This window comes from Malus domestica, chromosome 08, assembly GCF_042453785.1.
Source record: "Malus domestica chromosome 08, GDT2T_hap1".
Taxonomy (NCBI): Eukaryota; Viridiplantae; Streptophyta; class Magnoliopsida; order Rosales; family Rosaceae; genus Malus; species Malus domestica.
The window spans coordinates 26,229,349-26,252,098 of NC_091668.1; the positions used below are offsets into that span (position 1 = coordinate 26,229,349).

Below are 22,750 nucleotides of genomic sequence, written 5' to 3' on the forward strand. Positions count from 1 at the left end.
GAATTCGGCAGTCACATGGAGTCGCGCAATTGTGATGCTGCTCGTTCGGTGTTAAACTCCATATTTTTTTGTAGGTTACAATTTCAAAGAACCAATCTTTTGGTAGACCTTGATACCATGTTTTCAAGTAAAGATTATCGATAAAAAGGGGGCCACCAATCCACGTCCAGATCGAACCACCGACAAACACAAATTTTAAGTTAAAAACATGCAAACATAATAGACATGTATGTGGTATAATATTATAATGGGTAGGATGTTGGATTTCCAATCATGTAATCCGGGTTTGAAACTCACATATTTTTTTTAAATTATTATAATATTTTCGAACTCTACATTATTCCCTTAATAATAATAATTTTTTAGAAAAAGGAAGAAAATAAAATGTCAAGTATCAAGAATTAATACAGGCAAGTGATTTCCATAAAAACGAAACCAAATCATTCAACATAATTGTGATTTGGATCAGTTCCATGTGATGCCTGTACGCGTGGTTTAGCCTATAGAGAAAGACAAGTCCATGGCTAACGGCCACTGAGTTGGAGAGTGGGACATCATCGGTGGTTGTGGAGTTTGAACATTACACGTGATTGGTGGTGATCAGGTTGTGCGGAGTGTCTTGAATGTACACCATGCGTTTGTAACCCAATTTACAAATTCCTATCTAATTGACAAATTCCTATCTAATTGATTATAAGCTATAATGTAGCGGTCCAAATCAAGGTGAAAATAGCTTTAAAACTTTGGATACATTTGTTGCATTGAATTATTTCGGATTAGACCAGCTTCAAGAACTAAGCTGGACTAACTTAGTGAAGCGTTTGGTGCAATGTCTGACTAAGAAATAGGATAACCATCCCTTCCTATTTGTTTGTCCTGTCAGATAGAAAAATATAAATTTTAAGTGGGCATTCGGAAAAATCGGGCCGATCAGGTGTCTTCATTCAAGGATGGATTTCTGTAGTTGGTTAAAAAAAAAATCCACTTTTATTTGATATCCAAGTTGGGATAACTTTGAATTTACTTTTTTACATTTTTTTTTATATAAGCTCACTTGAGGAAGGGGGGACGGGGAAAGCTACATGCCCAAAACCTCCCATCGTAGATGGTTCAGCCACAACCTTTCTTCACTTTCTTTGTTAAACCTTCTTTGTCAACCAAAAGATGGTGAAAAGACAGCTTAGTCTTCTATCACACAAAAGAAATGATGGGCAATAATGTAATTTCACAACTACAAATTTTACTATTTTTTATTGAAGCCTCACCTACAGGTGATGTTAAAATATCTTTAATATCTTAAAAAAAATCAAAATCAAAAACCTCTCACTCCCCCCATGTTCTATCTCTCTCTCTCTCTCTCTCCCTCTCTTCTTCTCATTTTCTAAAAAAATATGTTCATACACATAAAGTATGTAGACAAATGCTAATATCAATTAATATTTTTTTATTACTTTATCTTTTTCCCTATTCTTCTAGAACCATCTCCCTTTTCTCTTCATTCTTTTTTCTCTCCGCCTCTCCCTCCCCATTCCCCTTTTCTCCCATTTTTGTCCCTCCATTTTTTATTGCAAATCCTCTGCCTCTTCACTTCATCTTCTTCGCCTCCTACCTCTGCACTTCACCTCTCCCTCGTTCCTCTCCCTCCTGCCTCTTCACTTCCTCTCACATAATCACTTGCATATCTTAAAATCAAAACATAGAGCAAGAAAGAGATTGAAGGAGGTGGGCTACATGCGTGATTGGCTCAAAGGTGGAAGATAAGGGTTGGATCTGGTTTGGGTTTTTTGGGTGCATGTGTGATTGAAACAACCATGATCATCCCACTGCATTTTTTTTTTAATTTCCTGGGTTTTCTAAGTTTTCTAAGTTCGAATTTTAGGATTTTCTGGGTTCAAATTTTAGGAGTTGGTTCTGGTTTTGAATAGGGAACCGCTGCAAATTTTTTGCATTTTTTTTTTGGAATTTTGCAGGATTTGGGTTTGAAAAGGGTTGTGGGACATGAGATAGAAGGAGATGGGAGGAACGAAGCAGGGAAGGGTGAAACAAACAGATTTGGCTTCACAGTCTGGCCAATTTAGAGGGGCCTCGCTAAGACCCTTCAACGAAGCTTTTAGTCCAACTTAGTCTAGGTGAGTCTCATTAAACGTAGTCCTGGCGTGAAACAAACACGGGACTAAGCTAAGGTGTAATCCAGTCTAGTCCAAGGAAGTTTAGTGAAGCCAAACAAATGGCTCATTTGAGTTTTAATCAAAAGTACAAAAAGGTGTTGTAAGAGAATAGTATAAAAAGTGACTTTTTAGAGTAAACATGTCATTTTCGTTAAAAGTGAATAGTACTAGAAGTATTTCGTTAAAACTCTCAAAATCATATCCACAATTTAACTAATTCAAAGCACTTTTGATGCAAATAAAGATGATGGACACAATCAAGGCTAGCCAATGGGGTTGGACTTGAAATTCACATTTTTGGCTAAGTTAATATTAGTACTTGATTTTGCACGTACTCGGCCCATATACTCTAAGTTGTTGTTGTTGTTGTTTTTTTTTTTTGAAACAAAAAGATATTTACACTAATGGGGAGGGGGTGGGCTTTGCCTCATAATGGGCCAGTAATAATGTAGTTCAAATTCATCCTTGGCGAGAATCGAATCTAAGATGTGAAATTTCGTCCCTGGATTTCCCTATTTATAATTACATATTTCATATTGTTAGTTTTGACGCGTTTATAATTATGGCATATATTCCGATAATAAAAGGACAAAGATGCCCTTAATGAACTGAATGGACTTTTTGAAGACATATTTAATTCCTATGTGTTTTGTCACTTTTATTTACATATTTGGATAGAGCTCGACCTCACGAGTGTGCAGGCAAATACCCTTCACCAAACAGAGCTATAACGAATAAGATACAAGCGAGCAAAGACATGGGCGAAATGGTCATTTGATCATTATCTAGAAGGTTCTAGATTTGCTGGAGCAACAATTTGGGTGCCATGTGTACAACTGAGATGGAAAGAAGAGAAGAGAAATGAGGGGAGAAATTGGCCAATCAGAAATGAGGGAAATGAAGGAAATGAGGGAAGAGAGAGAGGAGATAAGCACCAGATCCTCTTTGACCCGCTAACCCGACCTGGTTTCCTTTGACTCCTCCGACGGTTTTTCCTGCAAACCATGTCAAACAACCACCTGGAAAACACTCCACGACCCTCCTTCTTGCATTTACACTCAAACTCGAAGAGTTTTGGCTCTAGTTTTACGAAGAACAGCGTCGGTGGCGCCGAGGGTCCCATGGCAGCGATCCGCCATTCCTAAAGCCAATTCCATCGACCACCACCACCAATAGACTCCCTTCAACCTCAGGAACAAAGCCTATGCATTGGTTGGATCGTCGGTGTTTGTTTTGGCATCGAATCGAGAATACCAATTTCTAGGGTTTCCGAAGGATTAAGGCGTTTTCAAGCCTTTTCCCGACTAAATTGGACTTCGGCCTAGGTATGAAAATTATTCCCCTTGACTTGCTCTACATTTATGTGAAATTGGTAATTTTTGGAGTTTGTCGAAAAATTGGGTTTTTCTTTTGTCTCGACATCCGACTACTATTAATTTGAAGAGGGCTATTTCTTATTCTATATTCTTTCTAAATTTTCGTCGGAAACCGCCACCTGCGGTGGTGTGTAGCCAGTGAGTCGACGATACCTTTTTAAGTTAAATTAGATGTCCTGATTTCATATTTGATATCTGTATGATGCGATTTGATTGTTTGAACCTAGTTTCATTATGGGAAGCCACTTGAACATTATATGAATCGACGATCTGACCGTTGGATCGACACCAAACTTTAGTACATTATAGTACGTAATATTTTAGGACATTAGAAACTAATGGATCGAGAATCTGAGGCACGAATCTTGATGAATTGAATTCTTAAGTTTGTAAAACTAATTGTTGACTACCACCTATTTCTAGCAATTGGCGGACATCCGACCGTTGGATCGTTCCTAAATTTAAGGATATTGTTCTAGAAGATAAACGAGACTCTTGGAAAATTACGGATCAGAAATCCGTAGGTGGATATTCCGAATTGAATTACGTAGGGTTGTGGACCTCACCGTTGACTGAGAGTTGACTTTTGGTCAACATGTTTCGAATCGTTCTTAAATACTAAAATTCGTACTACTAGAAACTAAGTGAAGTCTAGTGGGCCTACATTGGTTAGTGAGTAACTTTAATGTATGTGATATGGTTATTACCCTAATTTTGTATTTAGTATCCTTTGTGGATATCATTTGATTTTATAAATGTGATTTCTATTGAAATGTGATTTTTTATATTTAGCCATTGATCTATGTTTATTAAATGTGATTTGACTTGTGTATTGAAGCTATTTGTGAAATGTGATTTGAAATGCATGTTGGTTTGTTTGTTAAATGTAAGGGCTAGCAGTGGACCGTTAATCCATTGTCATGGGGATTCGTTGCTTCGATATCATTTCCTTTCTTTCTTCATTGATCCGTTCTAAATTTAGTACTTGTGCTTGTATCATATCTCATTTCATTGTTTCATTTCTCGTTTCGTTGAGCTGTTATAATTTGAGTACTTTGATTCATGTCTTGGTTATTTGAGCCGTTGATATGTTTCTTTGACTTCCACTCGGTTTCGTTGAGTGGTCTAGAACTGGGTTCTGCTGGGGTTTCGTTGAGTGGTCTGGTTCCCTACTATGTCTGGATTTCGTTTAGTGGTCCGGAATCCCTCATGCTTTGCGATTCCGTTGAGTGGTCCAAAATCGTATCCTGTTTTGGATTTCGTTGAGTGGTTCGATATCCATTGTACTCCGCGATTCCGTTGAGGGGTCCGGAATCGTATCCACTCGGATTCCGTTGAGGTCCGAAATCTCTTCTACTCTACGATTTCGTTGAGTGGTACGAAATCATATCCTGGTATGGATTTCGTTGAGTGGTCTAGAACCCGATATGGTTGGATTTCGTTAAGTGGTCCCAAATCGCATCCTTTGATTCGTTGGATTCGGTGTAAATTGAGAAAGCTTTAGAGATGTAGGTTTTAGCCAAACTGTGTCGTTCTAGCCTTGCATTTTGGTGTATTGTATGAGTTATTAATTGATGTGATTGTGGAATGGTGTTGGAAAGTATATGTGTGTGTGAATGGCAAGATGAGTTTGGCTTATGGTTGACGTGTAGTGTGGTGTGGTACTCTATGTTTTCTGCTAGGAAGTGTTTTACGAAAAGTTCAGAGTTTAACAAATGGTGAACTAGGAATGGCTTGATCCCTTCGAAGGGTACATAGGCAGTCTAACAAAGAGGTTAGATACAGCCATAGAGTAAACCAAAAATTACTACGCAATTCGAATCTTGAGTTGTGCTTTGTCCATATCCTGGAGGTTGGATATGTTAGATATTCGGGTACTTGGTGACGTCACGTGTCGATCTTGAACGCATGTCGGGATTGAGGTGTGACATAAGACCTCTCACTTATAAGTGAAAATGAATATTACTAGACCATAGTACTAAATGGCAAAACAATTAGTGTTTTAAGATCTACAAATTCTAGAAAATAGAATTTATTGGGTCTACATATTCCGATTTGTAGTGATGTGAGAATTAACTTGACACACAAATTAAACCCTATTTGTGACAATTGTAGTAATGATGTAAGTAGGGATCGTTCTAACCAGGGATTAACTAGGGGTGCTAATCTAATACAAATTGACTTAAAACACACACAAAAAACTAAACTTAAAGACTCTAGTGAGACTACTAGAGCTCAAAACAGATTTGAAACACTCAAATCTGCTCAAAACTGACTAAAACAAGCAAATTGACTCAAACAGCAACTAAAACAAGATTTGGACGAATTTGACACAACTTATGACTCAAAATACTTAAAAACACCAAAGAGGACAAATTATGAAGACTCAAACTTAACAAAATATGGGGGGATTGTGTTTGGACGAATTTGAACTAAATGCACAGATTGTAAAGTAAAACAGATTGTAAACTAAATGTGATGAATCAATGGGTGATGGAATGGCTAAGGGGTTCTTCTCCACACATGAAATTTATGCAACGTAAATCGATTTCCAGTTATCAATTCAATAAGCTATGAACCTCGACACTCCAAGTTAATTAGGTCCGCTTGAATTAACCTTCAGATTTCCTTAGAATCATTGAATTGGATGAATATGCATCGCAAACAAATTATTCCTAACAAGTTCTCTATATGAACAACATGATAAAGATACAAGTTAGAATCATTAAGTTCTTTGGAAATCATAAGCATCGACAAGGCAATTGTAACTATGAAAAGCATGATACTCCTGCCATGAATCTACTTAATACGATCGTGATTAGCGACCTTCACTACTTACAAATATAAATTCATAACGATTAGGTGAAACAAACTTATATCTTAGCACCAAATTCCAGCATGCAAATCAAGCGTGCACTCTCAATCAACATACAAGAATAAGTTTTGAATTAAACGGTTAAGCAAATTGTATTCACGACTTATGCAACGATAACTGGAAGCAATCAACTTATTTCACATAAATAAACATGGTTTCGAATACACCCTTAACCAAAACGAATTTAGCCAATCATACTTAATGAAAAACGAAGATTACAAGAAGTAGACATTGAAATATAAGATAGAATACACCTAAAATTGTTCAACAACTCAGATTGAAGAGCCAAACAATTTCATGAACTGTCTCCTTCTCTTCTCCTTGCGGCAGATTGGAATGGAGTGGTTTCTGGGCTGTTTGTGTGATGTAGAATGGATTATGGATGGTATAGGGGCACGGCAATGCTTGGGGATGGTGTGTGGGTGTTGTGTGGAAGGTGTGGATATGAAGAATGGTGGTTGAATGCGGCTGGGATGAAGGAGTGATGGTTTCTGGGTTTGTGGATGAGTTTGTACGAAATTTTGGAGAGTGTATGGCTGAATGGGATGAATGGAATGTGTGTGGGAGGTGTGTTTCTGAACTCCTTTTGATGAATGGCTGAATGGGGATTATATAGTGGCTGAAAATGTCAAGCAAACATCAAGTAATGGACAATCTGCCATCCTTGCAGAAATCCACTTCATGGTGGTCCAATTTCTGCCATTCCTTGTTGTCTCTTCACTACCCATACTGATTCCTACACTGCCCATGCTGATTCCTTGCTGTTTCTGCACTGCCCATGCTGATTCCTTGCTGTTTTAATTATCAAAATCGTCCATCCACATGTCTCCATGTTTGCACCATCCAAACTTGGTCCAAAAATGCTCTAAAATGCTCCAAAATGCCTCTTTTTGCATACTTTGCCATATGAACCTGAAATTGCACAAAAATGACTTTAAACACTATAATAAGTTATAACTAACTACGAAAATGCAAGAAAACAACATAACTAAGTAGCATAAATATGCTCCTATCAAATTCCCCCACACTTAGTTTTTGCTAGTCCTCGAGCAAAACGAAATAAACAAAACGAAACAAAGTGAATAAACACACTCTAATCCTTCCAACATTTGCCTCAGGGATTTCCAATGCAACATGACATATTAAAAATCATCATCCCCACAGATTTTGGCTTTCCCCACCCTTGAGCACATACTTCATCATAGTCACCACATACTAGTTCACATATAACCATTTAAAACGATGTTTTGAATGTAGTAACATGCCTTAGAGAACTTACTCAATTCCTTTCAAGATACACTCTTATTTTCACTCCGATTTCCTGACTACACACCCTACACTAAGTATATGTGAGATGATTGATGTAAACATGTAGACTAGTACTCACGTATGTATTAGCAAAGAGAGCACTTTCTGGAATTATTAACATGTGTATATGTATATGATCTCATGAATGGAATGCTACTACTTAGATGCGAGAACCAGTGACACCATATGCTCATACCAATTTCAAACTCCACATATTGAAACGCACAACACTCAAGATTGAAGTTAAGGGTTGTAACGGGGCTAGGGGTGATTGGCTAACAATGAAAGGTAAGGAAAACAAACGTTCTTAAAGCATAATAAGCAAAGTAATGAAATCGAGACCTAGAATCACTTATGATTGCAGAACTCACTTAGGCACACAAGGGGAAGATTCATACAACTCTTAGGGCCATATTCAACGTTTTGGACCCTTTTTTCAACTACCATAAAGATGTGAACTTTTTTTCACTTATTTCATACTCTTTTTCCTTCTTTCTACAACTTTTTCTTTTCTTCTTCTCTTTTTTTTTTCTTTTCATGCCTTATTTCTTCTCTTGGCATATCAACACACACACACAAATTCCCTCACACTTGTTTTCTGCCAATCATTAATCAAAAAGGGATTCAATTTGAATCATGCTTTATTATGCTTCAAGAATAAGGGTATGGATGGTCCTAATCTAGGCTAGGTAGGGGTGATGTGGGTTAACAACGAATATGGCTAAACAAGGCTCAACGGGGTTAAACTTAAACATAATGCATAGAGGGTCGGCTTTTTGGCTCTTGGTTTACTAAACAACTTCATCTTGCTCATGTGTTATGCAATTCAATATCATGCTTTGAATGGAATGGGCATGAGTTCTAGCATTTGGAACTAAATGATGAAACGCCTTCTAAGTAGTAACCAAGCAAAGAATAATGAGATCATGCAACGACTTTAGAAAACAAAAATGCACAGATTAATAACTCTCCAAAGAACGTATTAGGCTCAAGTCTCTCAAGGTTGTAGCGTTAGTTTGAGTTCCTTCCTTCAAGCATGTTACAAAAACTTATTTTCTTCTTTGTGATTACATATGAATTCGTAAGCTATAACCACAACCAAGCATAAACCAAAGAGCATATCAAACTTCCATCCATGTTTATAACTCTTTTTAACAGCCATGCAATTAAAAACCAAATCCTCATCATTGTGTTGGAAGGTACCCTAAGACACAAACAAACACACAAAAACAACTCTTTTTGGGTTTTTGAAAACAAATTTTTCAAATTTTTATGAGATTTTCGGATTTCTATATCAAAACACACTAAATGCTTCAAAACACACTAAAATGCTTCAAAACACACTAAAAACACTTAAAACAGCAAGAAACAACATTGTAAGTGATAGGTGAATAAAACCCACGAATTTCATGCAAACATATTGTTTTCCCCCCCACACTTAAATCAAACATTGTCCTCAATGTTTCAAGCATAAACTAACATAAACAACAATCAAACAAACAAACAGCAACTAAACACACTAATCATGGCAGATTGTAAACAACAAAGAGAAGGGTTTGAGAAATTCAAATCTGGAATTGGAGTGATTCCAAGAGATTCCTTTGTTGATTGCATGGGTTGCCTCCCACGAAGCGCTTTCTTTTACGTCTTGCAGCCGGACGATGCTCCATTGGATCAACCTTCATAGGAACCCACGACATAGTGGGTTGTTTCTTCCACAACATGTTCTACAAAGTTCTCGTAGTAAGGCTTCAATCGATGCCCATTCACCTTGAACTCTTGACCTGTTTTGAAACTACGAACTTGGACTGCACCATGAGGAAAAACATTAGTAATAACAAAGGGTCAAATCCAACGTGAACGTAACTTACCCGGAAATAGACGAAGACGAGAGTTAAACAACAACACTTTCTGTCCAACAACAAAGGACTTGGTGCGGATCATTTTATCATGAAAGGCCTTGGTCTTTTCCTTGTAAAGGTGAGCATTCTCGTAAGCTTCATTCCGTATCTCCTCAAGTTCGTTCAATTCGAGCTTACGATGAATTCCCGCCTCATCTACATCCATGTTGAACTTCCTCACGGCCCAATGAGCTTTGTGCTCCAACTCCACAGGTAAGTGACATGGTTTGCCATAAACAAGCCGAAAGGGGGACATGCCTATGGGTGTTTTGTAGGCTGTCCTATAAGCCCACAATGCATCCTCTAACCTCAAGCTCCAATCTTTTCTTGTTGGCCCAACCGTCTTCTCAAGAATCTGTTTTATCTCCCGATTCGACACCTCGGCTTGCCCACTTGTTTGAGGATGATAGGGTGTTGAAACCCTATGTGTAACATTATACTTCTTGAGCAGCGCCTCGATTGTGAGATTACAAAAATGTGAACCACCATCACTTATGAGGACTCGGGGCATGCCAAACCTAGCAAAAATGTTAGACTTCACAAAATCTGCCACCATTTTGGAATCGTTAGTACGGGTGGCTTTTGCTTCCACCCATTTGGAAACATAATCCACCGCCAACAAAATATAGAGAAACCCATGTGATGAAGGAAAAGGACCCATAAAATCAATTCCCCACACATCAAATATTTCAACAGAAAGTATAGGGTTTTGTGGCATTTGATCTTTAACACTTATATTACCCATTCGTTGACAACGATCACATGTGAGGCAAAATGTCCTAGCATCCCTAAAAATGGTTGGCCAATAAAACCCACATTCTAAGACTTTAAGGGCAGTGCGTTGGGTGCCAAAATGTCCCCCACATGCATATGAATGACAAAATGTTAAAATGGATTGAAATTCAGATTCATTCACACAACGTCTTACAATCTGATCGGGACAAAATTTCCAAAGATATGGGTCATCCCAAACATAAAACCTAGCATCCTTTTTAAGCTTATCACATTGATTCCTATTAAGTGTGCTAGGGACATGTTTAGACACCAAAAAGTTCACCAAATCAGCATACCAAGGCTCACTAACCTGGATAGACATTAGTTGTTCATCGGGAAAGGTTTCAGAAATTGGCAATGCTTCCTCATGCACCATTCGACTTAGGTGGTCAGCCACCACATTCTCCACACCCTTCTTATCCCGAATCTCAATGTCAAACTCTTGTAAAAGCAATATCCATCGAATTAGTCTAGGCTTGGCCTCCTTTTTCGTGAGCAAATACTTGAGAGCTGCATGATCAGTAAAAATAATAACTTTAGTACCAAGTAAATAGGATCGGAACTTATCTAATGCAAATACCACAGCAAGTAATTCTTTTTCAGTGGTTGAGTAATTTAATTGAGCATCATTTAATGTCCTAGATGCATAATAAATAACATGAGGTTGTTTGTTCTTTCGCTGCCCCAAAACAGCACCAATAGCATAATCCGAAACATCGCACATCAACTCGAATGGAAGGCTCCAATCTGGAGGTGTGATAATGGGAGCCGAAGTGAGAGTTTCCTTCAAGTGCTTGAAGGCCGTGGAACATGCATCATCAAACTCGAACACCACCTCTTTTTGGAGCAATCGGCATTGTGGCTGTGCAATCTTGGAGAAATCCTTTATGAAACGCCTATAAAAACCTGCGTGACCAAGAAACGAACGAACTTCTCTAACCGAAGTTGGAGAGGGTAAGTGACGAACAAGGTCTACCTTAGATTTATCCACTTCACTGCCTTTTTCAGAAATAATATGTCCTAGAACAATACCTTGCTTAACCATGAAGTGGCATTTTTCCCAATTAAGCACAAGATTCGTTTCAACACAACGCTTCAAAATTAAGGTCAGATTATGCAAGCAATGATCGAATGAATTACCAAACACACTAAAGTCATCCATGAATATTTCAATAATTTTCTCCACATAATCAGAAAATATACTCACCATGCATCGTTGAAATGTCGCGGGGGCATTGCACAAACCAAATGGCATGCGCCTATATGCAAAGGTGCCAAAGGGGCACGTGAAGGTTGTCTTCTCTTGGTCCTCCGGAGCTATCACAATTTGGTTATATCCGGAATATCCATCAAGAAAGCAATAAAATGTATAACCGGCTAACCTTTCTAACATTTGGTCAAGGAATGGCAAAGGAAAGTGATCTTTCCTTGTCATGGCATTCAACTTCCTGTAATCAATGCAAACACGCCAACCGGTCACAACACGAGTGGGTACAAGCTCTTGTTCTTCATTCTTCACCACCGTGACTCCGGACTTCTTTGGAACAACCTGCACGGGTGACACCCAACGACTATCAGAAATAGGATATATAACACCACAATCAAGCAATTTTATAACTTCCTTTTTCACTACTTCCAACATAGGTGGATTAAGGCGACGTTGAGCTTCACGAGATGGCTTGGCTCCCTCCTCCAAAAGGATGCGATGCATGCACGTGGTGGGACTAATGCCTTTGATATCCGCCAAGGTCCACCCAATGGCAGATTTGTGTTCCTTTAACACCTTGATCAACTTATCTTCTTCTTGGGCCGTGAGTGAGCTAGATATGATGACGGGTAGTGTCTCATCTTCTCCCAAGAAAACGTACTTCAAGTGACTAGGTAAGGGCTTTAACTTAAGTGTAGATGGCTGCACAATTGATGGAAGTAACTTGTTAGTCAAAACCGAATCTAAAATTGAGAGTGGAGACTTACCAAAGTGTGAGGGCAATGACTCGAGGGCAGCGACCATTTCAATCACTTCACTACAAGGGTGCACGGCAACATGGTCAGATTGCATGCCGTGGGTTGCTTGGCTTCCCCCACACCCCATTTTTGCTCCTATGCCGTGCACTAGGGCTACCTCAAGTGCATCATCGTTCATTTGATCCAAATGCACCTGTGCCAAAGAATCAACAATATCAATAGCAAAACAAGAATGGTCCTCAATTGGATATTTAATGGTCTCAGAAAGATTAAAGTTAATAATGTCCCCATCAAACTCCATGGTCAAAGTTCCCGTAAACACGTCTATCTTTGTCCTTGCTGTTTTCATGAATGGACGGCCTAGCAAGATTGGCAATGATGGAGCATGGCTCGAATCCTCCATTTCTAAAACATAGAAATCTGCAGGAAAGATAAGGTGATTGACCTACACTAAAACATCCTCAAGGACTCCTTTGGGATTAGCGTTAGAACGATCGGCCAATTGAATTATAACGCCATCTTGTTTTAACTCACCAAGATTCATAGATGCATAAATGGAATATGGCATAACATTAATAGAAGCACCTAAATCTAACATGCATTGTTCAAATCTAGTGTTTCCAATTATACATGGGATAGTAAAGCTCCCCGGATCCTTACACTTTGGAGGCAACTTTCGTTGCAAAACCGCGGATACATTTTCACTTACTTTCACAACTTCTTTGTTTGAAATTCTTTTCCTAGTTGTGCATAACTCTTTCAAAAACTTTGCATACCTGGGCACTTGCTTAATGGCATCAAGTAAAGGAATGTTTACTTGGACTTTCCGAAAGGTATCCAAAATGTCTTTTTCGCTCTCTTCCTTCTTTGATTGTGCAAATTTGCGAGGGAAAGGAACATTGGGCAGATTAGTGTTTGAATTCACAACATTTGGAACAACATTACCTGAGGTGGACGGATGTGAGGGTTTAGGTGGCTGCGGCATGGGTGGTACCACCCTTGCCGTGGGGTAAGCTTGCTCTTCCTCCTTGTTTTGGGCAGATTCATGTGCTTTGCTTCCTACTTCTTTTCCACTTCTTAGGGTGATAGCTTTTGCAGATTCGAACCCACCTTTAGGATTGACCACCGTAGTGCTTGGTAACTTACCATTCTCACGAAATTGCCCCAAAAATTCTGCCATTTGGCCCATTTGCTTCTTTAGCTCATTAACCTCCTTTGCTTGGGTCTGCAATCCTTGCGCCATTGTGGTTAGTAATTGATAAGTTTTATCATCATTCATAGACGTACCTGAGTTGTTTTGTGATGATTGTGCTTGAGGAGGTAGTTGTGGTGCCATTGGCCTTGGAAAGAAACCCGGAGGTTGTCGGAATCCACTTTGTTGGGCAGGTTGTTGTGCATCTCTCCATCTGAAATTTGGGTGGTCACGCCATCCTTGATTGTATGTATTAGAGAAAGGGTCACCCCTTGGTTGGTTTTGATTCCCATAACCCACGACATGGGCAGATTCCCACCCTCCATTTTCAATTAATTGAGGGCATTGGTCAGATTGGTGTCCTTGAATGGAGCATACACCACAGATTGTAGTTCCTTGCGTTTTGGGGCCTTCAACAAACTGCGATAACATAGAAGTAAGGTTAGCCATTTGGGATTGTAACTCAGAAATAGAACTTACCTCATTTACATGATGTGGCCGTGGGGTATCTCTCTGCCCAACACCTTCATATTGTTGTGCGTTGTGCGCTCGGTTCGCAATGAGAGTCTTGGCAGCCATAGGAGTCATGTCCACCAATGCACCACCCGCCGAGGCATCTAGCATTTGACGTTCCATGGGAAGGAGTCATTCGTAGAAGTATTGAAGGAGCAACTCCTCCTTCATTTGATGCTGTGGACAAGAAGCAACAAGAGTTTTAAAACGTTCATAATATGTTGGAAATGACTCACCTTGGCTTTGTTGGATGCCACTAATTCGTTTCCTCAAAAGAATGACTTTTGAGGTTGGAAAGAATTTCTCCAAGAACGCTCGTTTCATGCTCTCCCAAGATGTAACCGTCCCCGGGGCCAATTCATACAACCAATCTTTAGCTTTATCCATTAGAGAGAATGGAAAAGCTTTCATCTTCAAAATGTTGCCATCAACATTCACCGGCGTCATGCTTGAACAAACAACTTCAAACTCTTTCAAGTGTTTGTTTGGGTCTTCCATGGACAGCCCATGGTACTTTGGAACATGATGTAACAAGCTCGACTTCAATTCGAACTCTTCGGTCTTCCCTTGGGCTGCCGCGGGGTATTGGATGCAAAGAGGGGCTGCATTATCCAAACCCGAGGCAGAAAGCTCCTTGATGGTTCGGTTATCCGCTGCCATCTCTTGGTTCTCCTCTACAACTCTAGCCGTGGGCTCTTCTTCCTCTTCAAATTCGTTTTCTTCGCAATGAGGTTCCGGGCTAGGTGGATTGGATGCTTGTTGCCTTCTTGTTCTTCTCAAAGTTCGCTCAAAATCGTCGTCAAACTCCAAAATGTTTGCTTGGACAGATTTGGAACTTCGAGTCATACACTCGTACCTAAAACAAGAAAACAAAAACCAAGTCAGAAACTGAAATTAAAACAAACGAAAATAACACAAAAAAGAAATAAACGAGGGATTAGCAACTTTGCTAATCCCCGGCAACGGCGCCAAAATTTGATGTGAGAATTAACTTGACACACAAATTAAACCCTATTTGTGACAATTGTAGTAATGATGTAAGTAGGGATCGTTCTAACCGGGGATTAACTAGGGGTGCTAATCTAATACAAATTGACTTAAAAACACACAAAAAACTAAACTTAAAGACTCTAGTGAGACTACTAGAGCTCAAAACAGATTTGAAACACTCAAATCTGCTCAAAACTGACTAAAACAAGCAAATTGACTCAAACAGCAACTAAAACAAGATTTGGACGAATTTGACACAACTTATGACTCAAAATACTTAAAAACACCAAAGAGGACAGATTATGAAGACTCAAACTTAACAAAATATGGGGGGATTGTGTTTGGACGAATTTGAACTAAATGCACAGATTGTAAAGTAAAACAGATTGTAAACTAAATGTGATGAATCAATGGGTGATGGAATGGCTAAGGGGTTCTTCTCCACACATGAAATTTATGCAACGTAAATCGATTTCCAGTTATCAATTCAATAAGTTATGAACCTCGACACTCCAAGTTAATTAGGTCAGCTTGAATTAACCTTCAGATTTCCCTAGAATCATTGAATTGGATGAATATGCATCGCAAACAAATTATTCCTAACAAGTTCTCTATATGAACAGCATGATAAAGATACAAGTTAGAATCATTAAGTTCTTTGGAAATCATAAGCATCGACAAGACAATTGTAACTATGAAAAGCATGATACTCCTGCCATGAATCTACTTAATACGATCGTGATTAGCGACCTTCACTACTTACAAATATAAATTCATAACGATTAGGTGAAACAAACTTATATCTTAGCACCAAATTCCAGCATGCAAATCAAGCGTGCACTCTCAATCAACATACAAGAATAAGTTTTGAATTAAACGGTTAAGCAAATTGTATTCACGACTTATGCAACGATAACTGGAAGTAATCAACTTATTTCACATAAATAAACATGGTTTCGAATACACCCTTAACCAAAACGAATTTAGCCAATCATACTTAATGAAAAACGAAGATTACAAGAAGTAGACATTGAAATATAAGATAGAATACACCTAAAATTGTTCAACAACTCAGATTGAAGAGCCAAACAATTTCATGAACTGTCTCCTTCTCTTCTCCTTGCGGCAGATTGGAATGGAGTGGTTTCTGGGCTGTTTGTGTGATGTAGAATGGATTATGGATGGTATAGGGGCACGGCAATGCTTGGGGATGGTGTGTGGGTGTTGTGTGGAAGGTGTGGATATGAAGAATGGTGGTTGAATGCGGCTGGGATGAAGGAGTGATGGTTTCTGGGTTTGTGGATGAGTTTGTACGAAATTTTGGAGAGTGTATGGCTGAATGGGATGAATGGAATGTGTGTGGGAGGTGTGTTTCTGAACTCCTTTTGATGAATGGCTGAATGGGGATTATATAGTGGCTGAAAATGTCAAGCAAACATCAAGTAATGGACAATCTGCCATCCTTGCAGAAATCCACTTCATGGTGGTCCAATTTCTGCCATTCCTTGTTGTCTCTTCACTACCCATACTGATTCCTACACTGCCCATGCTGATTCCTTGCTGTTTCTGCACCGCCCATGCTGATTCCTTGCTGTTTTAATTATCAAAATCGTCCATCCACATGTCTCCATGTTTGCACCATCCAAACTTGGTCCAAAAATGCTCCAAAATGCTCCAAAATGCCTCTTTTTGCATACTTTGCCATATGAACCTGAAATTGCACAAAAATGACTTTAAACACTATAATAAGTTATAACTAACTACGAAAATGCAAGAAAACAACATAACTAAGTAGCATAAATATGCTCCTATCATGTAGCTACTGGATCCATTGTGGTAAACATCTATGCCTTTTAGAGATTTGTTAAACACTTCTTCTAATAATTTTGATGGCACATGTATTTATTTTTTTTGTTTGTCAAACGATAGATTTTGTTAGATTAGATGTTAGATTAGTCACCGACGAGATTCGAATCCACATCGTCATGTAAAGACTCAACACTTTTCCACCACTGTAGTAAAGACACACTTGCATGCCACATGTATTGAATTAATCATTTTTTGTGCCAAAATTACATGACCTGCCACTACCCATATTTCTTAAAATATCATGTCAAAAGAATGCACATGATTTTGAACCAAATTTCCTATAATCTAGCATTTTGATTAGTCTTTCCCCTTTAGAGATAACTAGAGCATGTTTGGTACCATTTTGCTGGTGCTTGTGTTTTCCATACCAGTCATCAAGGAAATGGCGTTGCTCATCGCAATGCCCACCATGCTCCATATGGTTTCGATGAATTTCTCCTGATTTGAGGAGCCTCGGATTCTATCCTTAGTTTAATTTCGTCTATACTTGACTATGGTGGCATTTTTGCCAGCCTTTGATATAACTCTTTTTCTTATATATATGGAATCTACTATTGTTGCTTTAACCAAAATAAAAATAAAAAAACAAGTAAAAAAAGAAAGTCAAAGACATAAGTCTAGAATTCACAGGCGCCATATGTGCCCAACCCAAGAGCTGCCATTCCTGTTTTTCAATAATATTCACAAATTGAGTTTTCTCATATATGATAGAAAAAAAAAAATATTGAATTTATACAAATTAATATATATATATATACACACACCACACACACATGCAAATAAATATTGCGATTTCATAGAGATTGTGAAATAAATACTAATATATTTGTATGTATAAATATTAAAACTCGGATGGATATTGGATGAGTTGAGATTTTCTGCACCTATTTTTGCCTGTGGCCCATTTGTGCCTTTGTTAATTAAACTAAACATAATTAATGTTAACTTGACAATAATTAAAATAATAAAAAATAAACCAAATCCTTAACCAATTAACAAAGGCACAGAAGGGCCACAAGCAAAAATGGGTGCAGAAAATCTCAACTCATATCGGTTGGATAGAGGCCAGTTATTTGCATGTATAAATATTAATACACATACATGCAAATAAATATTAATATATATACATGCATATGGGTGTATTCAATTAGGATTCTGAGAGAGTTTCAGGGAATTAATAATTCCAGGGGTATTCAATTAGGATTTTAAGTGATTCTCTGAAATTCTAGGTGTATTCAATTAGAATTTCAAAATAGTTTATTAAAATCTTTAGAAATCTAGGTGTATTCAATTAAGATTTTAAAGAAGTTTATAACATTCCAGGTGTATTCAATTAGAAATTGATTTTAAAGAATTTGAGAAAGTTAAAGAATTAGAGGGAATTGGAGAGATTTCGTAGTGTATTTTAAGTATCCACAAATCTCACCTCTTCCCATGAGATTTCGAGAGAATTGAATCAAAATTTTATATGGAATCTCTACAAATCAATTAAACTCCATAAAAATCCATGGATTTATAAATCCATTAAAATCTCTCACATTCTCAATTGAATACACCCCCCTAAATGTTGCGATTTCTCTCTGCAACCAACAGGCCTCTTTCCACGTCCAAACCTTCCCATCCATCCACCCTCACCCTTTTCCTGTGCACGGTCTCCTCGATGTCACCATCTGCCTCTCCTCTGCACGATCTCCTGGTCCTCGTCGACATCGAGATGAACCGCCCTAAATGGTGGTCGTTGGATCTGGACCGAAGGCTGAAAAAGAGTCATTTTGACCCTTTTGGGGAAACCCGGGCCAACACGCATGACAGCTGACCCCAGGCCCAAATGCAGCAGCCCAACCCGCCTGTTTTGGGTGAAGAGCAACACCCAACCCCCACACCCCCAATGGCACAATCGTTATTAATTCAAAATTGAAGCCCGGATTCATATGTTTTTAAATCAATATCGAACATACCAATATAATTTTTATATCAATACATTAAAAGAAAATAGGCCTGAAAACAATATAAACGTATGTATATGATACCGAACGTACCAAAATTGAAAATGATGTACAAATATCAATAATATGTACCAAATCAAACGTACCAAAATTACAAATAACCGTACCAGTAAACTTTTTTTTACAAATTCAAGCGTACACAATAATAATATATACAGAATGTTGTACCTAATAATAATTTGTCAACAATTATAAATAAAAAACAACAAAGAAAAACAGTTCGACAAAATAATGTGAAAGAAAATCACAGTTGGATAAACACTTGATAAAAAAAAATCAATAAAACAAACTATTTGGAAAAAGAGATAATATTTAATGTTTGTAGGACAAAAAAAAATTATGCTTCTTTATCCATTATTTAATGTTTGTAGGACAAGATAACGAATATCTTACTGTCACTAAGTACTACTCTCTAGTGTATTCCTTTTCACTTGCAAGTGAGAGAATTCTTAGGTTCAATTTTTGTTAAAGACGAATTTAAATCACATTATTGTTAGCCGATTATGAGGCTAAGCCTAAACTAGCCCAATCCCCTCTCCGTAGATAAAATTGTTTGTTTAGGTAAAAAAAAAAAAAAACTAATAAAGATGCATCAAACAACTAAGAGGATAAATTCAGAAATTAATAACATGTAATTTAAATTATTATTGAATTTAGGGAATGTAGGTTGGAATTTTATTTCCACGTCCGAATCTTTGGTAATAGGTTTCCGGACACCTGTCGAATTGCCATAGGAGATTTGACGTCATAAATGAAATTTCGGAGTCAGTCGGACTCAGTAGAGACTAGACAGACGAATAACCACTTGAAGAAGGAAGATGAAAAGCACTGCCGGCAGACGTTAACAAAAAGCCAGATACTGTAACAATTAAGAAGAAGATGAAATCAGTGCCGTCAACTTTAGCGCTGCTGCTTTTCTTTGTTTCAGGTACATATATAACTGCTTTCATGTTCATGGAAGATCATCATCCATCCGTCCATCCATCCATCAATAATGCAAAATCAAGACACATACATAGCTTTACTGTATATTTTACCAAATTCATATAATTATTGCATGTATATATGTTATTAATTGATGGACGATGTTTTCCCTTATTTAATTATGTCATCTGAGTTCTTCTTCTTCTTCTTCTTGTTTGGAATCGGAATTGGAATAGCGATAACAATATTAGCATTAGCATTAGCATTAGGAGAGGATGACGTTGTGATTGGAATCGACCTTGGAAGTGACTATGCTTGTGTGGGAGTGTACATCAACAACAACAACAACAACAACAACAACAACAGTGGTCGTGTAGAGATCATACCGAATGAACAAGGCAATACAGCCACACCCTCATGGGTTGCATTCACTGATTATGATGATGATACCGGCCCTTTAATTGGCGAGGCTGCAAAGGATCAAGCGTCTCTCAACGCACAGCGCACTATATTCCATGTCAAGCGGCTTATTGGAAGGAAGTAGGGAAATATATGTTGCTTTTAAATATCTATCTATCCATATTCATCATATATAGAAATTTGAATCTGTGTACTGTTATCAACCGAGTTTAATTTATTAGTTGTGTTGGTACGTACGCTAGGTATGATGATCCGGAAGTTCAGAGAGATATTAACTTGTTACCGTATGAGGTTGTGTACAAGGATGGAAAGCCTTGTATTCAGGTCAAAGTTAGAAACAAAACAAAGGTGTTTAGTCCCGAAGAAATCAGTGCTATGATATTGGCTAAGTTGAAGGAAAACGCTGAGGCTTATCTGGGGAAGAAAATTAAACACGCTGTCGTCACCGTTCCAGGTATATATATTGCACTAAAGTAATGGTCTAATTAATTAACATCTCATTCGTGTTCTGCGTTTGACACACGGACCAAGTTATGATTGGATTAATGCATACATTCAATGAAAATTACTTCTTGGATGGTACATGCAGGAATAAGAAAAACATATATGATGATGATGATGAATATGATATATAGCTTGAATTCGTTGGTGTAATATTGGTGCTTGTTGTAGCTTATTTCACAGATGCGCAGAGGCAGGCTACTACGAGTGCAAGCAACATTGCCGGGCTCAATGTTGTTAAGATACTGGATGAGACTACGGCTGCAGCGACCGCCTATGGCCTAGACAACAAAGAACAGAAGAACATATTGGTTTATCATCTCGGTGGTGGAGTTGGTGGTGGTAAAATTGATGATGTTAACATCTTGACCATCAATAATGGTGTGTTCGAGCTCAAGGGAGCTACAAGTACTGGAGACAGCCACATGAGAGGTAAAGACAGCTTCGGAGTCCTCAGAATGATGGGTTCTGTCATCAAATTATTCAAGAGGAAGTACAACAATAACAACAACAACGAGGAGAAGATTAAGGCTCTTGAGCCAATTAAAAAGGCTTTAGAAGATGCTGGCATTAATAAAACAGATATCCATGAGATTGTGCTTGTTGGAGGGACTAGTCGAATTCCTAAGGTGCAACAGTTGTTGAAGGACTTCTTCAACGGGAAAGAGCCGAAGAAAAAGGGTATCAATCCTATTGAGGCTGTTGCTTTTGGTGCAGCAGTTGAGGGTGGAGTCCTCTTCAGACTCAGAGAAGGAGAAGGTGGGGATGAAACCAAATTTAAAGGTATCGTCGTTTCACTTGTATTTGCTTGTTTAATTAGGGTTTGATGATATTATACCTAACAATTTTTTTTTCTACTTTGCTTCCAGATCAACTTTTCCTTGATAATACTGATCCTTTTCGTCTCCTTATCAAAATGAATGTTGGTTTGATGACCAAATTGGTTAGCAAGGGTGCCATCTTTACTCCAATTAACGAGTCTCGGACCTTGAGCACTTATCCAGACCCGAAGACCCTAGTATCCATCAAGGTATAACTTTACTTGTTGCATGCATTTTAAGCAGTACGTATATGTCTTATGTAAAAGGAAAATGGAAAAGATTAACTTATACATGGGCATATTTGAAAATTATATTACCAGGTGTTTGAAGGTGAAAGAAGCATCAGAAAGGATTACCATGAACTATTTAGAACTGCACCTCTTCGAAGGTAGTTAGAAACCAACGCGACTAGTTATTTATTTATTTATTTTGCCTCTTGGTTTCAATTAGTACTTGGTGTCTAAGTTAGCATGCATGTACTAGGAGTGAAAATTGAGAGAGGCTTTATATATTTACTAAAGCTGCTTTGAATCTGTACGTAGCTGGGGAGTGCATGAAAGTATAAAGAGCTCTACGCTGGCTGATGCAAATGGCACCCAACATGTGAAAGCAGAGGAGAACAAGGTCGGAAAGGCTAAGAGGTCTCTGCTTATCCCAATCGGGATAGTGAAGAAGGAGCCTGGGGAACTTGCTGTACTGGACGAAGAGTTGTCGAAAACAATGTATGCCAGGTTCAAGCTTCAGAACTTCATATACAGCATGAGGTCCGCCTTCAAGCTGATCGATAAGATGGACTTGTATGACATGATAAATTATGACTGCAAACTTATACAAGCTCTTGAGTGGTTGCTGCATGACAGTCAAATTATGAATGCAGAGAAGGATGATTTTGATAAGAAGCTGATGGAGGTGGCTCGAGTGTGCTTTCAAGTTATAAAGCAATTTGTAGAGAAGAGCGGTGGAACTTCTTCTCCTACTCTATAGAATATATTCTTTAATCAGAGTTTCCTATTTTTTTTACTTTCACCTTCTGCAAGGAAATAAAGGATTAGGCGAGATTAATTAGCTCTTTATTAAAAGCCACGTATGACATATTCATCCCCACCTAAAAGTGAGAGGATCATTGGGCGAGATTAGGTTCAGATTT

General features: G+C 38.2%; 2 protein-coding genes across 3 annotated transcripts; one reads left to right on the forward strand and one right to left on the reverse strand.

The window, feature by feature from the left end:
- Positions 1-9,401: 9,401 nt before the first annotated feature.
- LOC139198137 (uncharacterized) lies at positions 9,402-10,373 on the reverse strand. The gene is made up of 2 exons (XM_070826398.1): positions 9,599-10,373; positions 9,402-9,535 (listed from the first exon to the last, which is right to left on the reverse strand). The coding sequence occupies exons 1-2, from the start codon at positions 10,371-10,373 to the stop codon at positions 9,402-9,404; spliced, it is 909 nt and encodes a 302-aa protein (XP_070682499.1).
- A 9,330-nt stretch (positions 10,374-19,703) lies between these two features.
- Positions 19,704-22,682, forward strand: LOC103441694 (heat shock 70 kDa protein BIP3-like). 2 transcript variants are annotated; one of them, XM_070826511.1, is made up of 7 exons: positions 19,704-19,865; positions 20,098-20,401; positions 20,524-20,735; positions 20,954-21,565; positions 21,652-21,812; positions 21,924-21,991; positions 22,146-22,682. In XM_070826511.1, the coding sequence occupies exons 1-7, from the start codon at positions 19,817-19,819 to the stop codon at positions 22,585-22,587; spliced, it is 1,848 nt and encodes a 615-aa protein (XP_070682612.1). In that variant the 5' UTR covers positions 19,704-19,816; the 3' UTR covers positions 22,588-22,682. The 2 variants fall into 2 exon arrangements, with proteins under 2 accessions (XP_070682612.1, XP_070682613.1); XM_070826512.1 differs by having other exon boundaries at positions 20,954-21,541.
- The last annotated feature ends 68 nt before the right edge of the window (positions 22,683-22,750 follow it).